We start from the raw sequence: 21,583 nt of genomic DNA, 5'->3' as shown, positions 1-21,583 counted from the left end.
CCACCACAATGAGAAGCCTGCGCACCGCAATGAAGAGTAGCTCCCACTTGCTGCAACTAGAGAAAGCCCACACGCAGTAATGAAGACCCAAAGCAGCCCAAAAAAAAAAAAAAAAAATGGTGTCATGCAAACTCTAAACACATGAAAGCTGGAGTGACTATATTAATATCACACAAAATAGCCTTCAAGATGAGGAGTATTACCAAAGATAAAGTGGGTAATTTTATAATGATAAACAGATTAATTAATCAAGAATACATAACAATCCTAAATATCAACACACTTAATAGCAGAACTACAAAATACACAAAACAAAAATTGACAAAATGAAATTGAAAATTTGACAAATCTGCAATTGTAGCAGGAGATTTTAACACCTCTTTTAAAATAATTGATAGAATTTATAGACCAACAAAAACGAGAAAGGAAATAGAAAGTTTGAACAACACTACCAGTCAACTTTGCCTAACTGGCATTTATAAAATCTTGAAAGCAGCAGTTGAAAAAACACTTACATTACCTCAAGGGAGGAAAAAGCAATGTGAATGCTGATTTCTCACCAGAAACCATGAAGTCCAGAAGGAAGTGGCACACTTTTCAAGTGCTGAAAGAAAAGACTATCAACCCAAAATCAGTGAAAATAAACTTCAATAATGAAGGATAGGGCTTCTCTGGTGGCGCAGTGGTTGGGAGTCCCCCTGCCGATGCAGGGGACACGGGCTCGTGCCCCGGTCCTGGAAGATCCCACATGCGGCGGAGCGGCTGGGCCCGTGAGCCATGGCCGCTAAGCCTGTGCGTCTGGAGCCTGTGCTCCGCAGCGCGAGAGGCCACAACAGTGAGAGGCCCGCATACCGCAAAAAAAAAAAAAAAATCAGGTAATGAAATGTTAGCAAGGATGAGGAAAAATTGGAACCCTCATACACTGCTAATAGGAATGTAAAATGGTACTGCTGATTTGGAAACAGCCTGGCAGTTCCTTGAACTGGGAAGCCCCAGAATTTCTTTTTTGTGTGTGTGTTACGTGGGCCTCTCACTGTTGTGGCCTCTCCCGTTGCAGGGCACAGGCTCCGGACACGTAGGCTCAGCGGCCATGGCTCACGGGCCCAGCCGCTCTGCAGCATGTGGGATCTTCCCGGACCGGGGCACGAACCTGCATTCCCTGCATCGGCAGGCGGACTCTCAACAACTGCGCCACCAGGGAAGACCCAGAATTTCTTTTTTTACTTTCTAAATTCTTTAAAAGTTAGTGGGGGCTTCCTTGCCGATCCACGGCATGTGGGATCCTCCCGGACCGGGGCACGAACCCGTGTCCCCTGCATCGGCAGGCGGACTCTCAACCACTGCGCCATCAGGGAAGCCCTCATTACCTGATTTTTTATTATAGCCGCCCCAGTGGGTGTGAAGTGCTACCTCATTGTGGTTTTGATTTGCATTCTCCTAATGACTAATGATGCTGCATCCAGGCTCTGTGCATCCTTTGGGAGAGATGAGGCTGGTAGGGTGTGATGTCAATGTTTCCTTCTGATCAACGTTTCCTTCCTGGCTTCTTGGGCCACCATTTTCAGGTTTATTCTTGCAGAGGTAATTACTATGGTAGGTGGAAAGACAAGAGCAGACATTTGAGTTTCTTTTTTTGTCATTTTGAGGTGATCTTAAACTTTTCTTCTTTAATAATGTGGTGAATTACATTAGTAGATTTTCTAATTTTAAACTCGGTATAAAACTAACTTGGAATTTATAGACTAAGTTGACATCTTTGCAACGTTGAGACTTCCTCTCCAGGAATGTGGATATATGACTCTCCATTTATTCCCTGTTCCTTAACAGCTATATGAGATTGGCTGGAACCTCTGATCCATGTCTTGTGTCTAAGATTTCTCCTGATCAGCTCCTGCTTTGAGCTTAAGCTTCCACTGGACTGGTTCAGTTTATAAGCCCGAGTGTGCTAGGTTGTACTTTCCAAAGATGGCTGCACCAATATATGTCCCGTCCTCCATGCTCTTCTTCTTCTTTTTTCTTTTTTTTTTGTGTGGGGGGGTTGTTTTGTTTTGTTTTTTTGGTTGTTGTTGGCTTAAACAACAGAAGTTTATTTTCTCACAATTCTGGAGGCTGGTAGTTCAAGATCAAGGTGCTGGCAGGGTTGGTTTCTCCTGAGACCTCTCTCCCAGTCTTACAAGTGGCTGCCTTGTCGCTGTGATTTCACACGGTCTTTCTTTTATGCATGTGCATTCCTCATGTCTCTGCTTCTTCCTACTGGTCTTGGAGGGTCTCCTGGGGAGGTGGGAGGTGGGAGGGGGGCCCTCTCTTGGGACATAAAAGCTGGTGGCAAACATACCTGGGAGTACTCGCCCGAAGGCTGACATCTTGTTTGGGCCCCCATGCTCTTCTTGAAATGTGACATTGACACTAATCCATCAAGAGTTGAGGGTCTCTGTTCCTTCCCCTTGAAACTGGGCAAACCTTTGTAATTGCCCGCACCAAAAGAATGTGGTGAAGTTGACACTGTGTGATTTCCGAGCCTGGGTCCTGGGAGGCAATTCTGCTTTAGTCTGGGGTTGTCCTGCTCTCACTGAGCTGCTGTGTAAGAAGTTCAGCTACCTAGAAGCTGCCATGTGGGAGATACTTGTGGCAAGCTCACAAAGGGATCAAGGAGAGAGCTGCCCAAGAAATTCCATTTGTTCCAGCCTATTGGAGGCTTCCCGGTACGGACACCAGACACATGAGAGAAGAAGCCTCCTGCTGGACCCCAACTCCAGTCACCATCTGACTGCAAACTTATAATAGACCTCAAGTCAGAACCAATCAGCAGAGCCATTCTTGAATTCCCAATCCGAGAAATGGTTGTTTTAAGCCACTCAGTTTTCAGACGGTTTGTTATGCTGCAAGAAACAATGAATACACTCGTGTGTCCAAAGGTGAAGCTCATCCCCTTTTCACAAACACACAAAAAAACAACACTTACTCCTCGGAGGCTTTTGTGTGTTTAGTCTACAAAGAGAGGAAGAAATAAACAACATAAAACCAACAACTTTGGACATCCCATTTCTTAGATGTCCTTTACAAATAGTTCCGCACACCCAGGCAGTGCCCATCAGCCCTCTCTCACCTCCTCCTCCTCTCATCTTACTTCCTACAAACTCCAAATCTTATATACCAGAGTTTACAAATAGTTCTGCACACCCAGGCAGTGCCCATCAGCCCTCTCTCACCTCCTCCTCCTCTCATCTTACTTCCTACAAACTCCAAATCCTTCTTCACTCTGTTAGGCAGTGCAGTTAAGTTCTCTCAAGCCCCTTCTCCCAAACTCAGCTCCAGGAACCCCTTTCAAAGCCCAAGGCCCTTTGCCGACATACCCAATGGAGCTGAAATTTCCCAGGTTCCAGAGAGTGTTCTTCACTATTTTAGCTGACCTGCTTGTGGTTGTTTTCCCCACATTGGGTGCAGGACTGGTACACAGAGAGTCCTCAGTAAGTCATAATGAAAGCAGAAATGTATCAAGCACCTACTATGTGCTGCTTGCTAGGGTAAGGACATCATATGCATCGTGCCGTTCAGTCTTCACAGAAACCCTGTAAGATGGGGGCTATTATAACTTCTTTTTACAGATGAGCAAACTGAGACTTCATATGGTTTTAGGTCCCGTGGTCATACTCAGTGACAGAGTCAGATTCCAAAGCGCTCTACCAACATTGCTTAAGTGAATGAAAGGGAAGGTAAGAAACTCTGGAGAGAGGCTATACGTGACAGGTTGGTTTTGGAAACTCTGGTATATAAGGTGATGGTTGTTTCCATGATCATGGAGGAGATCACTTGGAGGGAGAGAGCTGGCCAATCCCACAGACTCTGGTGCTTAAGGGAGCTGCAGAGAAGAAAAAGCAATAGAAGAAGGGCTGGATGGTGGACAGCTGGACAGGGAAGACTTCAAGAATGGAATGGCCAAGGCAGACCCAGGTGCCAATAGCTTCATGACCGGAGGACTGAAGAGGGGTTAAGCCTCACCGGTGACCTCCAGCAGGGGCAGAAGCAGGGAGATGAGAGGAAGATGAGGAAGTTTAGAAGTGCTAGTGAAGCCAGAGGGAGGAGGCGGAGTGGGTATTCACAGGAAGGCTGATCCAGGAAGGGTATGTTTTAATACGGAAGAGGCCTGATTGATTGTATGTGGAGAGGGACGAGGTGGGTGGGGAGGGGCAGAGCCTGCTCCAAGGTCTGCAGAACCTGAGGCACCCTGAGCCTGGGCCCTGGCGTAGAGCACCCAGGCCGGGGCTCGCAGGCAGAAGTGGCCGAAGAAATGGCTCAGGGGATGGGACGCCGACTGTGGGTCGGGGGAAGGGGCTGGGTCCTGGAGATCAGGCTAGACAGGGACCTGGGAAGGCCCTCTTCCTCCTCAGAGAGAAACGGAGGCTTGGTCCCCGTCCCGCACCCTGGCGGCTCTTTGGATTACCCGGCCGATGCCTCGGGGAAGCCCGAGGCGAGGATGGAGGGTGGGCGCTGGCGGCTAGACGGAGCGGGGCGGAGCTGGGCCGACGGCGCCGGCCTCCCTCGCCGGGTCCTCTCAGGTGACAGACCCCCGCGGGTCCCCCGCCCCGCCCCGCCGCATATTCAGGAGGCCGGACCCGCCCCGTCCGAGAGCAGCTAGCGCGGCCGCGCCGGAGCCTCAGCGGTCGGTGCGTGCGTGGAGCCGGCACCCATCCTCCTTGAGTCCGCCGCCCGCCATGGCCCCTGCGGCCGCCCGCCGCAGCCTCCTTGTTCTCCTGCAGGTGCTCGGGCTCGCCGTGGCGCAGATCGTAAGTCCCGCGCCGGGGTCCGGAGTGCGGGGTCTGGGTCCGGGGTTCAAGATCCCGCGGTGTAGTCAAGGGCTCCCTCTGCCTGACCTCCACCCTCTGCTGACACTCCCTAGCGCGAGGGGCAGCTTCAGACAGTCCCGCGGCGCACGTCCCCTTAGGAGGGGCACAAACGGGGGGCGTCTCGGCACAGTGAAAGGAGGTGGATGAGCCGGGGAGCCAGAGGGACCCTGTCCCGAGATGCTCGGCCCTGCCTGGGACGGGCAGCGTGCGGCAAGAGCTGGCGCCGGGTCCTGGCAGCCCGGAGAGCCCAGGTGGCGGGGGACACAATGGTGCCCATTCACGGGGCTCCGGATTCTCCGCCCCCGCCGCCTCCCAGGGGGCGCCGGCTCCAGCCAGACGCCGCTCTCGCTGGCTGCTGCCTCTCTGCCGGGCTCGCGCGCTCGCGTCTCACTTTCGAGGGCTGGCTGGGGGGAGGGGGGCCTAACGGGACGCGGGCGCGGAGGGGCAGGCCCGGGCGCCAGCCTGGCACTTCTCGGCCTGGGGAGGGCGCGGGCACCTGGCAGGTGGGGGGCCCCCACCCGAGTCGGGGGTGGCCCCGTAAGAGAGCCACCTCAGGGAGGACGGAGGAGCGGTGCTGCGAGAGGGGTGCTCTGAGTTAGGAGGAGAGAACAGGCTTCCCTTCCCTGGGTTCCCTCACGCCCCGTCTCTCTGCGCCTCCCCAGCTGTCCCGTCGGACTTTATCCGCACCGGGGGGAGAGGAAGGGGTACATACTCACCTTCAGTATCTGTTTTCACCTAAAAATAATGCGAGCAGCCGTCCATTGAGGACCAAGCATCTCTAGGCACCATCTTCCTTACCATCGGTTATTTATTTGAGCCATCAGCATCTCCATCTGTTCCCACCCACGACAGCGCAAGGGCAACATGGTACAGTGGAAGGAGGTGGGCAGACCTAGGACAGAATTCTGGCTCCACCGCTTACTTCCGGTGATCACGGACCCCTTCATCTTTCTGAGCCTGTTTCCTCAACTGCAAACTGGGGCTTGTTAGTTTCGGCCTCACAGTTCTAAGCATTCAAGAAGATAATATATGTAATGGTACACAGTATCTGGTACACAGTGGGTTCTCAATAAACGGGGAGCTCGCGGCTCCCTGAGGAGCTCCCTTTCCTTAGGGAGGGGCGCACTCCTGGATGCCCAGTTCCCTGCACTATCTGAGGGCTGCACCCCTGTATGTGTTTTCAGAGAGGTCCACCAGGAGAGCGGGGGCCCCCGGGGCCCCCGGGGCCACCGGGGCCACCGGGAGTGCCTGGATCCGACGGAATCGACGTGAGTCTCTAACCTGGGAAGGGAGGGAGAGAGGCGGCGGACAAAGAGGAACTTTGTGAGCCCTGGGAGGTGGGCGGTGAGGTTGACGCCTGGAGATGCAGTGCCCCCTGTTGCCAGTAGGCGGCGCCAGCCTGCACCACAAGGAGACCGTTTGTTCTACAAAAACCTCAAACCAGTCCCGAGAGGCAGAGCCCCTTATAGCCGCCGGCGGACAAGGAGCTGCTGTTCGGTCTGCCCGCCACAGCTCACAGCGATTCCTTATCCCTCGCCCCCTCCTCCCTTCTTTTCTCGGGTGGGAGACGCCCTCCCTCCTCTCCCTGCCCCCTGGCACGTCTGGATGCTTCTTCAGGGTAGCTTGGGAGCCTTGGCCAGACCGCTGACCAGCTAGGGCCAGACTCTGGTCTCTTCCCTTTGCATTTTTCTCCCCGATTTTAGCTGGTCTCATTCCCTCCTCTCCCTACCACAGTGAGGGTTAAATAGCTCATTCTGGATGCTCCCCCAGGAGGTCAGCCCCATGTTTACCCATCTCGACAGCCTTCTATTCAACCTGGTGCCCCACCCTCCAAACACAGGGTGAAGGGTCCCTGCCAGGCTCTCTGGCCGCCGCAGGCTCTGAAACGCCTGGAAGCCTCTCTGGGGCTGGATGTGATTCCACAGCCCATATCTGTCCTCCACCAAGGATCCTTTGTCATAGGGGAAGGAGGTCCTCCTTGCCTGGGTGACAGATTGAATCTGTCCCCTTGGTCCTTGCCCCTGCCCCATCTCGTTTTCCTGATCCTAACCCAGAAGGCCGCCACTGCCCTCTTCACTTACCTCCCCTTCACGTTTTCCTAAAAACCCCACGTTTCTCCCCACACTTGCTCAAATCCAAGAGGCACCTGCTCTCCGAGGTAACTTGGAGCCAACAACCCTGTTCGCAGGTCTCCTAACTGGCCCCTTACCAACACTGGCATGACTAGAACCCACTCGCTTGCTGTTATCACCCTCTCCAGCCTGCCTGGGATTGGTGTCAATCCACCTATGGTTTTCTTGAGGGAAAGGGAGCTATTTTCCTAAAAAGCACAAGGCTTGAGAGGACCCAGGACAGAAGAGAGGAGAGTGAGGAGAGGAGCACGTGGGATGGGCCAGCCAGGGCTTGTGTGCCCATCTGGGGGAGCACGAGCCGTAGTGTGCTGTCTCAACAACTTGTATCTTGCAGGGTGACAAGGGGCCCCCTGGGAAAGCTGGCCCTCCGGTGAGTACTTTTTCCTCCTTGACCTCTGACCCTTCCAGGTCTTGCCCTCCTGTGTCTAATGTTTGCTCCACTTCTGTTTTCAAGGGACCTAAGGGAGAGCCTGGCAAAGCGGGGCCAGATGGGCCAGCCGGCAAGCCCGGGATTGATGTGAGTACCTACCTGAGCGTCAGGTAGAGCAGGTTAGGGCTCCACCCACTGACTTCCAGAACCCAATTCTGGCATCTTCCCTGACCTGCTATTCAGAGCAAGATGGAGATTCTACAGCTGTGAGCCCCCCTCACCTTCATATGAGATTGTGACCTCACACCCACCTCAGGAGCATTGAATCACAAGCAAATGGGGGTCCAGAGAGGGGTTCTGCTCATCGGCAGCAGCCAGAATTTAGTCTCACATTTCTGGCCCCCAAGTATCAAACTGAATACTCTGGGCAGAGCTGTCCTTATGCTCCCTCTCCCTTCCTCTCCTTTTCCCTTCCCCACTCCACCCGTCACAGCCCCAGGCACCACTCAGGAGAGGAACAGTATTTGGCTGATAGCACAGAGTTCCCGGGGACCCCAAGGTCACAGGCTCCTGGACATAGCCAGGGGCAATGGGAAGTCTTCTTGTTGGGGCATACATTTGAGTCAGTCACTGAAAGATGGGAGGAAGAGGAGGCCCCCATGAGTTGCCTTTGCCCTGCTGGTGCAAGAGGTGCTCATTAGGGCTGTGACCAGCCACCAGGGCCGTTCCAACTCGTCCACACCCTGCAACGATTACAAAATATATTGCCTTCCACATCGGTTTTCATAGCCACCCAGAGAAGCAAGCATGATTATTAATCCATTTTGCAGATGAGAAAACTAAGGCTCAGAAAAAGTTGCCAAGGGCACACATCAAGAAAATGGCTAATCCAGACCTATGTCTATCTAGGTTTTCTAGACTCCTAGACTGGAGGCATGAGGTCTGGGCTGACAAATCTTTGGACGTTGGTTTCTCATCTTTCAAAAGACAATAATCGTCAAGGACTATGGTGGGAACTGGGGGAAGGGAAAGTGAGGTGTAGTCGCCCTTAGGCCTTCATGGAGTGTGGTGAAAGGCAGCCTGGGCCCACCCAGGAGAGACCTCTGGACCCGCCCTGCCCCGCGGGTCAGGGAGCAGGTTCGCCCCTCACGGATGTACCTTCTCTTTCTTCGCCAGGGTCTAACTGGAGCCAAGGGGGAGCCTGGTCCCATGGGGATCCCTGGAGTCAAGGTAAGTAGCCTGCTTGGAGCCTCAGCACGGGCAATCTAGCGCCAGAGTTTGGGAGGGGCTTCGGCGGACAGGAGCAGGGACCCAGGAGACCCCAGCCTCTGAGCCTCTCCCATTGCTCTTGCAGGGCCAGCCTGGGCTCCCAGGTCCCCCCGGCCTGCCGGTAAGTATAACTGGCAAGGGCTTTAAAGGACCCTTTGTGAGGAGGGGGACTTGTAAAAGGAGCCATGAACCTAATCTTTTCTTCTGTTCCAGGGCCCTGGCTTCGCCGGACCTCCCGTAAGTCTGCAGGGATGGGGCAGAGTCCCTGGGACTCTCCGGGAAGGAGGGTACAGAGGGCTTCCAGGGGACCGACCAGCATGGGGAGGGGCCAGCATTCTGTGATGGTGTTGGAAATGGGCAGACTTGTCAGAGAACTCTGGGCGTATCCACTGGCTCTGAGATTCTCTGGCCCTTAAAGCCCTAATCTGTCAGTTTCTCTGGTGTTGGTTGCAAAGTGAAAGTGGGGAAGAGGGCTCTGGGTCCCTCTGTGTCAGGACTGGGCTGACCCTCTGAGGCATCCCAGCCACTGATGTCTCTGTCCCTAGGGACCAGCCGGACCTGTTGGCCTCCCTGGTGAGATGGGACTCACGGGCCCCAAGGTGAGCCCCAGCTAGCCCTCTGCTCACCCTGCCTCCTGCCCTCTGCCTTCAAGCTAGCAAGCTGAGTATCTCCCCAGGATTTCCTGAGTCTGCCTCTGGCCACCAGGGAGCTCCTGCAGTTCTGGGGCAGAAACCCCTCCTGCTGAGCCCACCCTGTGGTAGGTCTTCCAGGGAGGCCAAGGGCTGGGGCCATCCCCCCGAAGATCAGGCCTTGATCTCCCCAAGAGCCCAGATCTCAGGAGGTGACCTGGAGGGCAGGGTGGACAGTGCAGTAGCAGGAACTGGAGGAGGGGGCAGGGGTGACCTAGGCAGGACTGGACAAGGGTATGATTTGGGCCCTTCTTGCTTCCAGGGGGATCCTGGACCAGAGGGACCAGCAGGGCCCCCAGGGCCCCCTGGGAAACCGGTAAGGGTCCTCAGACCTCCCACATGGCAGTGTGTGGCTGGGGAAGGACAAGAGTCCTTGGCGCAAGCCTGGGGTGGGGACAGTTTGCTTCAGGGTCCGTCTCCATACATCTTTTCTCAGGGCCGCCCAGGAACCATTCAGGGTCTGGAAGGCAGCGCGGATGGGAGCTCCTCTGAGCTCTCTCCTTCCCTGCAGGGGCATCCTGGCAAGCGCGGGCATCTGGGAGATACCGGCCGCCAGGGGAAGCCGGTGAGTGTGAGCGCTGAGGGCCCCGGGAGGGTGTGTGTGGAGAGGGGCCTACAGGAGCCTGCCCCCCATCCTTCTCCCTTCCCCGTCCCCTGTGGGTCTCTGGGGATAAAGCCTTGAGCTGGGAGGCAAGAGGCCTAGATTCTAGGTCAATGTGTCCCTGGGCAAGTCCGTTCTCCTTGCTATGCTTCCATTTCCCCATCCGTCCGTCACATGGGACCGTATGGTTTCTAGGAGGGCTTCCTGTCTGCTTTTGCTGGGAAGAGGATGGTGTCTTTGGTTGTCTGTATGTTTGTCTCTCGATCTGCCTGCCTATCTGACTGCTCTTTCCTGCCCCTTAGGGTCCCAAGGGAGATGTGGGTGCCTCTGGAGAGCAAGGCATCCCTGGACCGCCGGTAAGGAACACTTTCCAAGGGCCCTCCTCACCTCTCCTGGGAGACCTTAGTGGAGTCATTCTCGTGCTCTGGGCTCTAACTTGTGAAAGAGACATCTGTGTCCAGCTGGTGTGTCTCTGGGTGGGGGGGGAGGGAGGCTGAGGCTGACTGTGAGAGGCTGGGGGACAGGAACAAAGGCTGTCAGCCCGAAGACTCACCTGAGGCCCAGGTTCTTCCACTGTCCCTTTTGAGTGACCCTGGCGAGTCTCTCCCATCTCCGAGCATCAGTGACCATCTGTGATAGGGACTCCGTGCCTGCCTCAGAGAGGCACTGAGAAAATTGGGTGGGGGTCAGGGAAGGTGTCACGAAGTGGGCCTTCTAGTTGCCATCGCTGTCATTCTTCTGTCTTGACAGGGTCCCCAGGGCGTCAGGGGCTACCCGGGCATGGCGGGACCCAAAGGAGAGACGGTGAGTGGGCCTGGGGTGTCCTGCAAGAGCTGCTGGAACCAGCCCCCTGGCCTCTGGGGTCCAGCCAGGACTGACCCGCGACCTCTGCTCTCCCCAGGGTCCTCAAGGGTACAAAGGCATGGTGGGCTCCATCGGCGCCGCCGGGTCACCAGTGAGTCTTCTCCTGCTTCCGCCCACACCCACCTCCTCCAGACACAGCTCCTAGGGCTGCGGAGGGCTGCGGCTCCCCCTGAGCCCACATAACTTGCATTTCTGTTTGTCCTTCTTGCCAGGGTGAGGAAGGTCCTCAGGGGCCACCAGGCCGAGCTGGGGAGAAGGGTGACGTGGTGAGTCCTCAGGCACCCCTGTCCAGTCACGGCCCCTGGGGAGAACTGGGTGGACTCAGCTCCACCCAAGGCTCACGTGTGTGCACAAACGTGTGTGTGTGTGTGCGCATACGTTATTCTGCGTGTCTGTGCGTGTGGGTGACCGATGTGAGGGAGGAACGTCTGTGCCCAGAGCCCAGCCAGCCCCAGAAGCCCCCTCCTCCAAGCCCAGCCTGTTGCTGACCAAATTCAGACTTTGGGAGAACCGTGTAATGCAGTCCCACGGTCACTGGGGCCAGACAATGAAATTCCAGGGAATCAGTCATGGGGCTAATGGGATTTGGTCCAGATCCCAGTTCTCTTAACTCTCTCTCTCTTTTTTTAAAGTAAAAGACTATCTCTTTTGAGCAGTTCTGAGTTTACAGAAAAATTGAGCAGAAAGTAAAGTTAGGGTTGTTTTTCTTTTTGTTAGTTTTTTTACTGTGCAAGTTTTTTAACAAAGGCAAAAGTAGGGAGAATACTATAGTGATCCCTTATGTACCTACCTCCCCAAATTAACCTTTCACCGCTCTCACTTCATCCATCCTCTTCTTCCTTTCTCTCCTTCACTTCATTGCTTTGCTCTGATATTTTCAAGCAAATTCTTAACATTACGTCATGTTACCCACTTCTGAATGTATCTCTTACAAATAAGGCTCTTTCCTCACATAACCACGATATCATTATCCCTCCAACAAAATTATCAATTATTCCTGAACATCAGCTAATCATGAGCTTGTAGTCAATTTTTCCCAGTGATCTCAAAAATGTCTTTTCAGGGTTCTTGTTCAAAGCAAGACCCAAACCAAGTCCACACATTGTCTTTACTTGTTGTGTTTCTTCACATCAGTGTCACTCAGGGCCTTGGTGGGTCTCAGGAGTGCTGGCTCCTCCCCTGTCCTGCTCCAGCCCAGCCTGCTTGGTGCTGACCTCTACTCCCTCCCACTAGGTCCAGGGCAAACTCATACAACTAGGCCCCTCTCCTCCAGCCCCTGCACATCATGGCCTGTGCCACAGGGACCCTGGGACCCGGAGGCCACTGTTCTTAGCTGTTCCCTTCTCTGAACAGCCAGACAGGAGTTCAGCCTCCTGAAGCTGATCTGATCTCTGTCTACTTTGCAGGGCAGCCAAGGTATCCGAGGACTCCAGGGAATAACAGGCCCGAAGGGAGCAACCGTAAGTGGACAGAGGGCGGGGTCCAGGTAGCTCTCCAAGCCCCCAGAGGAGGAGGAGCCTGGGATTCTAGACTGAACTCTGTTGCCGGTGGGCTGTCACCTCGGGAAATGCCCTCTTTTCTGCGCCTTAGTTTTTTCACCTGTAAATAGGGTGGTGATGTAGGAGAGGTCCTGGGACACTCATCACCCACACAAGGGAAGGACTGTGGTCCATTCCACGAAATCCCTTCCCACTTCCACTCTCCCACCCCCAATTGGCTAGTGGGGCTTCCCAAGGTGACCTGACCCACACAGGGACACGGGTAGGTGGCCTGTCCCTAGGCATCTCCCCATTGTGAGTGTCCCTTCAACTTTCCTCCTGAGCAGGGCCCACCAGGCATTGACGGCAAGGACGGGACCCCAGGCACACCTGGCACGAAGGTAGGAGGGGGGATGGCTGGTGGGATTGGGGCAAGGGTCAGGGCCCTTTCCAGCTGAGGCTCTGAGTCCCATCACACTGAGCCTGGAGGCCTAGGAGCCTGGAATCCTCACACATGTCACGGACACATTCCTGGTTGCCTCGGGGCCTCAGTTTCCCTGCCTGCACTCGGGTGGGAGACTCATCTGTGTCTCTGGTTCTGTCTCTTGCAGGGCAGTGCAGGACAGGTGGGGCGGCCAGGAAACCCGGGCCACCAGGGCCTAGTGGTGAGTATGGGGCGGAGCCACGGGGGCTGCCACACAGCAAGTTGCTTATCCTCCTCCAGGAGGCCAGGCACTCTGTGGCCCACCTCCCCAAGGTGGCGTGAGTGACTGATGAGATGGAAGTCACACAGCCAGGGCTGTGCTCTAGTCCTTGTCCCCACCCAGCTCAGGCGTCCTCACCAAGTCTGGCCTGGCTTAGGCTTCGTCATTTGGACAGTTTCTCTGGCCTTCTCTTTGACCATTCCAACCGTCCATGTTGGCTAAGTGGAATCTGACCATTTCCCCGCTAAACACCTTCCGTGCTCCCCCTCCCCTGCTGCCTCCAGGAAAGTCACTCTGTCCAGTCACTCAGTAGAGTTACTGAGGTACAGTAAGTGGCAGGGAAAGTTACGAACAGGACAGCTACACTCCTCGTCGTCACAGCTCATCTTAGCATCTCAGGACCACCATAATCTGACCCCAGCCTATCCCTCTGCCTCGTCAGCCACTGCCCCTCTTCATCCTCTCCCTTCTCAACATGGCCTTGGCTTTTCTGCCTCCACACATTCAAGCCTTTACTGGTCCCTCTGCTTGGAATGCCCTTCCCATCTCTCTGTGCCTTCTCACCGTCAGGCCCACCTCCAGCCCACACCTTCTGGGAACCCCTGTCCCTCCCTGCCAGGGGTACTGAGGCCGAGGCCTGCTAACATGTCCACGTGCAGACTGCACGTGCGTTCCTGTGTGCACTCACATGTGGCCCTCTGCTCCCTATGGACCACAGGCACTTGTAGGCAGGCCCTTCTGTACCCACCTCCTCTCTCACCAGGGATTCGCGACAAGGCACAGTCAAGTTCACGGCTGGGCCTTCTGCTGTTCAGCTCCCATAAGGCAGGGGAGGAATCCGGGAGGCAAAGCAGTAGGTGCACAGGGCTCCCCCTGCCAGGGGAGAAACTGACATCAGCTTCCTTCTACAGGGTGTGCCCGGCCAGCCTGGGACAAAAGGAGGCCCTGGAGACAAGGTAAGAGGGCAGAGTCGGCTTCATCTGAGCAAGCGAGCCTGGGGGCAGGGACCAGGGACGCGGCTTAAAGACTGCAAGGCCCCGTCCTCAGCCCAAGCTCAGAGACTTGGCCCGGACACGAGTCTCTTGGGCCTAACCACCTCCCTCCTGTCACCTCCCTCCCACCCTCATCCTGGCTAGAGGAGACAGGATGGCATGGCTGCATATCTAGATGAGAAACAGGAAGATCAACGGAGTCCAGAGGACCTCACCAAGAACCCTCTCCTTTCCCCAGCTCATTTGGTTCCAGAGTCTTTTTAAGGTTCCCTGGGCTTCTCCAAGGCCAAGGGCCTGACTGGGCTACACAGACTGACCTCAGAGCTCTGTTTTCCTGCAGGGTGAGCCAGGCCGGCAAGGCTTCCCAGGAGTCTCTGGTTCCCCCGGGAAGGAGGTGAGTGTCCCCTCTTCTGACACAAGGCCTCTTGCTTTGCTCCCTTCCCCCGCTCCCCCAGGCCTGAGGACCCTGCACGCATTGTATGGGGCCTGAGTGAGACTGTGAGGTGGAGCCCTAGCCTAGGGGTGCCCTCGGTGCCAGTCGAGGCTCTGCCACTGACGCAGGGAAGCTCTCTTCTCTCTCTGGGCCCCGGTTTCCCTGTGTACGATGCAGAGAGGGTGGGAGCTGCTTCTGTCCTGGGGTAGGACCTCTCCAGGTGGCCCAGCTGACTGGGGCTGAGAATCCAGCAGGAAGTCATTCATTCATTCATTCCATAAACATTCACCAAATATCTGCAACCCGCTAGACGCTGAGATAGACAGTCTCCTACTCACATGGAGCTTACGGTTTCGTGGGAGAGACAGACATTAAATTAAATAAATGATCGCATGATGACTACAGCTGTATTGGGTCCTATGAAGGAAAAGTACAGGGGCCAGAAGATGAGGAGGTGAAGGAAGTCTTCCTGATGAAGCAAATTAGCTGAGCCCCAAGGGTGGGTAGGGGCCGGCCAGGTGCGGAAAGGAGGGATCCTCCAGGCTATTGCTCACCTCTGATTTCTCTGTCCCCCAGGGAGAGCCAGGGCCTCGAGGAGAAATCGGTCCCCCGGGCATCATGGGGCAGAAGGTAAGCGCCTGGCACAGCGGCCCCTCCCTGGGGGCCTCTGCAGCAGCTGGCACTGCTGGACCCAGGATCTGGGTCCTCTCAAGGCTCCAGTGCCTGCCCATCCTGCCCAGCCTGCATGAGGCCTCCCAGTCAGGGCCTCAGTTTGCAGCTCTGAAGTGGAGCCCAGGACCTCCACGGCGGTGACAGCAGGAATGGAGGGCACCCTGACCACAGGGTCGGGGATCTGGCAGGGCGAGGCTGCCCCTGCTGAGAGCCCGGATGTGACCTTCACTTTCCATTTCAGGGTGACCACGGTGAGAGGGGGCCAGTGGGGCAGCCAGGCCCTCAAGGCCGACAAGTAAGTGCAGGGTGGCTGGGATGGGCATGGGGAGCACGTCTGGGCACCTCATCTGACTTATTCCTCTGGTTTCTTTTCTCCTCAGGGCCCCAAGGGGGAACAGGGTCCCCCCGGAATTCCAGGGCCCCAAGGCTTGCCAGGCATCAAGGGAGACAAGGTACCAAATGGGGCTGGAAAATACCAGGGAAAGACGCCTTAAGACTCTGCGGGAGGAGTCGGTGGAGGGCAGTGAGATCCTTGAGCACCGCAAATCTTCGTGGGAAAAGTTCTCCCTGCGGGTCCCAAGGGACCCCGGGGTAGGGGGGCGGGCGGTGAGAGGCAGAGCTGCAGAGGGGCGTGTGGCCAGGAGCCGGGGTTGGGGGGACCCTGTGGACCCAGCCTCCCCTGGATCCGAGCTCACCAAGCCCCGGACTCCCCGCTTTCTCCAGGGCTTCCCAGGGAAGACCGGGCCCCGCGGCGGAGTGGTGAGTGCCAGCATGTCCCCTTCCCCCGCCGTCTGGGCATCCCTCGTCGGGGCGGGGGACGCGGGTGTCACAGGCCAGCACAGCCGCCCCGCCCCTGCTCCCACGCCACGCGGGGCCACAGCGGTCTGACTCGGTCTCAATCTGCAGGGCGATCCGGGGGTGGCTGGCCTCCCAGGAGAGAAAGGCGAGAAGGTGAGCCGGCTGCGGGGGGCAGCGGGCGGGCCCTGGGACCCCACAGCCTCGTGACCGCGCTTCCTTGTGCTTGCAGGGCGAGTCTGGCGAGCCGGGGCCCAAGGGACAGGTGAGTTCTGCAGCCGCGACACCACCTTCCCCCTCTCCCGCCACCCCCCTTCCCTCGGCGCCGCTGGGGACCAGGACCGCGGCTCCCCAGGCTTCCCTCCCCTCCATCCCATCCTTCCCCGACCCCGAACCCCGCTGCCCCCAGCGCGTGCGTCCTCTGACCCTGGCTCTGCCCCGACCCCACTCGGCAGCAAGGAGTCCGCGGAGAAGCCGGCTATCCGGGCCCCAGCGGGGATGCAGGCGCCCCGGGGGTGCAGGGCTACCCCGGGCCCCCGGGCCCTCGAGGACTGGCTGGAAACCGAGGGTTGCCCGGACAGCCCGGGAGGCAGGGCGTGGCGGTAAGTTGGCCTCCAGGGCAGGAGGAGTCTCTTTGGAAGGACATCTCTTTGGGTTGCTGCTTATCGCCCCAAAGGCTGGGAATTCCCAGAGGAAGCTGGCTTCCCTGAGGCTGGTTCCAAACCTCAGGGTCAGAGAGGATGGGTGTGGGCGCAGGAGGGATTTCAATCAGATGCTGAAAATACTTCTGGTGAGAAAACGGGAACAGGAGGGGGTCATCGCGCTGCAGCGGTCAACCCTGGCAGCCAGGGGCTTCTTCCTGAACGACCTCCTCTGCTTTCAGGGCCGAGACGCCAGTGACCAGCACATTGAGGATGTGGTGCTGAAGATGCTGCAGGGTGAGGGGCGAGGGGGCAACAACTCCTCCTCACAAGCCAGGGCATCGCCATCCTTCAGGAGCCTCTTCAAGTGGCCTTGAGAGTCTGGAGTCAGGGGCGGCCATTCCAGCTCTGCCTCCAAGGGGCTGGGGACCTTACCTACATTCCTGCCCTCTCAGGACCTTTGACATCCGTACAATAGCCTGAGGAAGGTGGAGGTTAACCCCCAGGCTGTTCTGCGTGCACACGTAGGGACCAGGGGCCAGGGGCCAGGATGCTCTGCCTTCCCCAGTTTTACTGAGCTGACACCCAGCTTACAGACTTCTCTGTCTCCCTCCCTCTCTCCAGAGCAACTGGCAGAGATAGCTGTGAGTGCCAAGCGGGAGGCTCTGGGTGCGACTGGGATGATGGGTCTCCCAGGACCCCCTGGGCCTCCTGGGTACCCAGGCAAACAGGGACCCATTGGGCACCCTGGCCCTCGGGGCATTCCTGGCATCGTGGGAGCCGTGGGTCAGATTGGCAACACCGGGCCCAAGGGTGAGTGCTATTCTGTCTGTGGTGGCCAGGGGATGGGGGTTTGGCCAAGACCAGCCCCTGGTGGGGGGGGGGTCCTCAGTTACTGAGTTGATTGCCCTGCCTCCTGTTTTATCTTTCATCATTCCCCTTCCCAGGATGAGGTATAGACACTTGCACCCATTTCTCCCACATGTGACTCCTGGGCTTGCTTTTTCAGTAGCAAATTGATAGAAATGAATGTACTGTTTTACAGATTGGGTTTTTTGGGGGTTTTTGCTTGTTTTAAATTTACTTAGTGGTACTCCATAAACCTCCTTCCACGTCTCTAAAAGTGGGGAGGCAGATTAACAAAATACTCAAGAAGGCAAGCTCGAGTCACAAGACAGGTGTGAGTCCGGACTCTGCCACTTTCTCACTGTGGCTCCGGAACAAGTTACCTGTTTATCTTGCTGGGCCTTAGGTTTATCATCTGTAAAATGGGGATATTAATAGCAACAACCTCCTAGTTGTCATGAAGATCACATTTAGAGGTAACTTACATAGAGTTGGCATATAGTAAATGCCAACTATTGTGATTATTAGACACTGTCCTGTAAAGAACTCTACCAGCTGTATAGCCTTCCATCCTTTGGGCTTGCCTTTATTTAATCAGGTCTGCAGTCATTTCCAACTTACCCCTATTATAAACTAGCACAAAACAAATAACTGTTGTGTGTGAAATAGAAATTAAGTAGCAAGCCAAGTAGAAAAAAAGCATTTTCCTATTCTGAAAAACTTAAGGCTTGATTCTTTCTCTGCAGGAAAACGTGGAGAGAAGGGTGATAGGGGAGAAGTTGGACGAGGGCATCCCGGGATGCCTGGGCCCCCAGGGATCCCAGGTAAGATCTTGGCACTGCCCAGTGGCAGTTGTGTCTCTCAGCTCTGGGATTAATGATCCGGAGACAACTGGGTCTCTTCCATGGAGGCCTCATGTTCAGCCAACTCAGTCCCACACAGCCGATTTTTGATACTTTTGGAGCACCCAGGAGCCTCTGGGCGGGGTCTGGCTGAGAACTGGGCAGCTGGGATTCTGAGGAGTTCCTGGGTTGCACAAAAATCTGCTTCGTGGAGGGAAAGGAAGGGGCATGTGCTCCCCAGCGACACTGATTGGGAGTTGGGAGGAAAGGACAATCAGACACGACTCTCAGAACCTCTGTGTCTGGGGCAGAGTCCCTTCTCTCTGTGGTGTCCTTCGCTTCATTTTCGCCACCTGAAAAGTGAGACAGGAAATCTAAAGCTGAGACAGGAGGAGGCCTTGATGTCTTGACCTTCTCCCTCTCACAGGACTGCCTGGCCGGTCTGGCCAGGCGATCAATGGCAAAGATGGAGATCGAGGGGTCGCAGGGGCCCCAGGAGAGGCAGGCCGACCTGGCCTGCCAGGCCCCATGGGGCTGCCAGGATTCTGTGAGCCTGCGGCCTGCCTTGGAGCCTCAGCCTACACGTCTGCACGCCTCACAGAGCCTGGATCCATCAAGGGGCCATGAGCATCAGGCCAAGATGGAGCCCAGTGGGCATCCTGGGGGAAAAGGACTAGGTGCCCTCTGGGTGGACATGCATCCCATTCCTCTGCCCAGGAAACTAGCTTTCCCGGGACCTCTGTCTGGGACCCAGGAGTCCTGAGGAAAAGGAAATTCTAAAACATGGGGGAAGGGAAGGGAGGACATCAGAGTGAAAAGGTGAGGCTAACAGACAGGGCAAGTGGCACTGGAGAGTGCGAAGTCCAGAGGATGGGGTGGCTTTCCTTCCTGGAGCACCACTCAGATGTCACCAAAACAAATGTCTCCTTAATTTACACCATCCTCCACTGGCCATCTTGTCCTTGGGGCAAGTGGACTAACACCTTTGCTGGTTCCTGATTCCATTTTCACCTCCTGGGCTTACTGGGTGACTGCCCAGAGGTGGCCATCCTTAAGCCAGTCCACTACTTCCTCCCTACCTTCCTCCCATCTGAGTATTTAAACACCCATCTCCCTTCCCTTTCTGGCATCACCTTCTCCCACCAAACCGCTAGATCCGCCCAGGCCTTTCTGTAAATAAAAGCCCCTGACTTGGGTACAAACCAGGATGCGAGCGTTGGGCTTAATTTCTTGTGGATTAGGGGTGGGGCCTCCACGACCTGAGCAGGATGGTCAAGGGCTCCAGAAGGGGAGGGGGGAGGGTGGGGTACCTGCCTCTGGGCACATCCTGAATTATGAGGACGGTACAGCATATTTGAGGAACACCTGTGGGATGAACCTGCAGGTAGAGTTAGGATGGTGACCCTCTGTCTAACTTTGGGCAGATCCTTCCCAGCCTTTGTACAGCTGGGCAAGGACTTGGCCTTGCCTCATTTATTCAGTAGAGCGCACCCAATGTCTTGCCAGGGCCTGACACACAGGAGGTCCTCTGTGAGCTTTGGCACCCACCGTGTGCTGGCCCTGGGGCAGGAGCTGGCAGCCAAGACTGGAAGACCTGGCTCTTGCCTTCCAGGGGCTTCTAGGCCCATGAGAAAAACAGACCCGGACCTGGATGATGAGGGCAGAAGTGACATTCACTCATGCCACTTTCACTGAGGGAACATCTAGGGGAGACTGACTCAGATCTGATGTGTCGGCCAGAGGGCTCCCAGCCTCATAGCCGTGTAGGCCAGCAAGGCCACTCCAAGCAGCAGCAGCAGGAAAGGGCGTGGCAGGTACCTCTGATCCATGCAATGATGGGAGCTTTTGAAATTCAGGGAGTGACCAATCCCTTTGCGCCATTATTGATTGGGGCATTTATTCCCCCAAATGAAGCATTCTGCCAGCTTCCTCCTGGAGACACAGGACTCCGGCCTGAGGTCCCAGCATTTGTGAAGCTTGGTCTCTCTTACACCTCACCCTAAACTTGCCTGCAAGTCTCCACTTACGCTGGAGCAGGCTTCTCTTCCTCTGACCAGCAGATGCTGAGAACTGCCCTCAGTAGCCTCCCCTGCCCCAATACCCACACACACATATACCCCATGGGTGACCTCTCAGCCCCCTTACCTCAGTCCAGGGACAGACAGGAAGGAGAAGGCAGGGTAGCCCTAAGGGCCACAGAGGTGGCTTGACCCTCAGAGCTTTGGCAAATCCGAAGTCACAGCATCCCAGGCCCCTCCGAAGGCCCCGCTGCTGCTGTGGCTGCCAGGGGAGCTGTTGGAATGCAGCATCTAGAGCTCAGTGGAGGGGAGAGGGTGAGGGCTACAGGAGGCAGCTGAACCCAGGCCCTGAGCAGCAGGCTCTCAGGCATCTCCTACCTGCTGGGGGAGGGCGCTCCTTCCCCAGGCCATGTCACTTTACTTGTCCCGGTGCCTGAAACTTTGGGCTTAGAGAGCCAGTCTATTCCGTGAGGTTTCCTCATGCGCTGGCCCTGGCCTCTTTCCTTCTCCTTCTCTGTGACTTTCCCTGAGAGTAGTTCCACTGGAGGATTTGAATTACATGATTCACAGATCTTATGCAGAGTTACACCTCATTCCTTATGACTCAGGCATTTGAAGGAGCCAAAAGGGGGCTGATTCCTAGGAACTAGTGGCTGGTACCCTTTCTGATACTTCCTGGAGGGTGATTCACTCAGGAAAAACACACGTCCTTACTTTGATCTTACAATTCTCCCAGAAGCCTCTCTGACCTCAGGTCCACGCTTGGACCCTGGTACGTTCCATTCCAGCCACTCCAGCCCCTGTGCTGCTCCTCAAACATGCTGCACCAACACACATGCTATTTATGCTCTCTACCTGGAATGTTCTTTTTCAAAATATCACGGTCAGCAACCTCACGTCAGGTCTCTACTCAAAAGTGACCTTCTCACCCCTACCCCAATATTGATACCCACCTTGGGTTTTACTATTTCTCCTTAGCACTTATCACTGTTCAACATACAAGCTCCATAACGGCAGAAACTTTGGTCTTGTTTGCCACTCCATTCCCCAGCACGTAAAACAGTGCCTGGTAAAACATAAGTGACTCTGGTTGATAAGACTATATAATTGAAATTTGCTAAGAGGGTAGAACTTAAATGTTTCACCAGAGATATATACATACATACCTCTGTACATAAGAAAAAAGTCATTTGAAAAGAGAAGAGAAAACAAAAGAAAGTTTCAAAAACAAAACCTCAAAACGGTGCCTGGCACATAGCAGGTGCTCAGTAAAATAGTTGTTAAGTGAATGAATAATATGTTCAGGGTGCTCAAAGAAGACCCCACCAATCGTCAAACCAGGAAGGAAGGGATTTGGTCTCAGCTTGTGTGTGGCTGAGGCATTTTCCAAGAT

The 21,583-nt window shown here is 55.6% G+C and overlaps 1 protein-coding gene across 1 annotated transcript; it reads left to right on the top strand.

The window, feature by feature from the left end:
• Positions 1–4,288: 4,288 nt before the first annotated feature.
• Positions 4,289–19,372, top strand: COL9A2 (collagen type IX alpha 2 chain). Its single transcript, XM_024738774.1, is given in 31 exon segments — positions 4,289–4,576; positions 4,578–4,784; positions 6,029–6,112; positions 7,311–7,346; positions 7,431–7,493; positions 8,523–8,576; positions 8,701–8,736; positions 8,829–8,852; positions 9,161–9,214; positions 9,567–9,620; positions 9,741–9,869; positions 10,208–10,261; positions 10,656–10,709; positions 10,807–10,860; positions 10,982–11,035; positions 12,176–12,229; positions 12,595–12,648; positions 12,859–12,912; positions 13,863–13,907; positions 14,284–14,337; positions 14,953–15,006; positions 15,290–15,343; positions 15,429–15,500; positions 15,772–15,807; positions 15,955–15,999; positions 16,076–16,108; positions 16,299–16,445; positions 16,727–16,781; positions 17,109–17,297; positions 18,077–18,154; positions 18,600–19,372. Coding segments are annotated over 31 exon segments (2,469 nt in total). The 3' UTR covers positions 18,800–19,372.
• Positions 19,373–21,583: the final 2,211 nt, after the last annotated feature.

Source organism: Neophocaena asiaeorientalis, unplaced genomic scaffold (assembly GCF_003031525.2).
Source record: "Neophocaena asiaeorientalis asiaeorientalis breed wild unplaced genomic scaffold, Neophocaena_asiaeorientalis_V1.1 scaffold106, whole genome shotgun sequence".
Lineage (NCBI taxonomy): Eukaryota > Metazoa > Chordata > Mammalia > Artiodactyla > Phocoenidae > Neophocaena > Neophocaena asiaeorientalis.
This window is presented reverse-complemented; position numbering and strand designations above follow the sequence as displayed.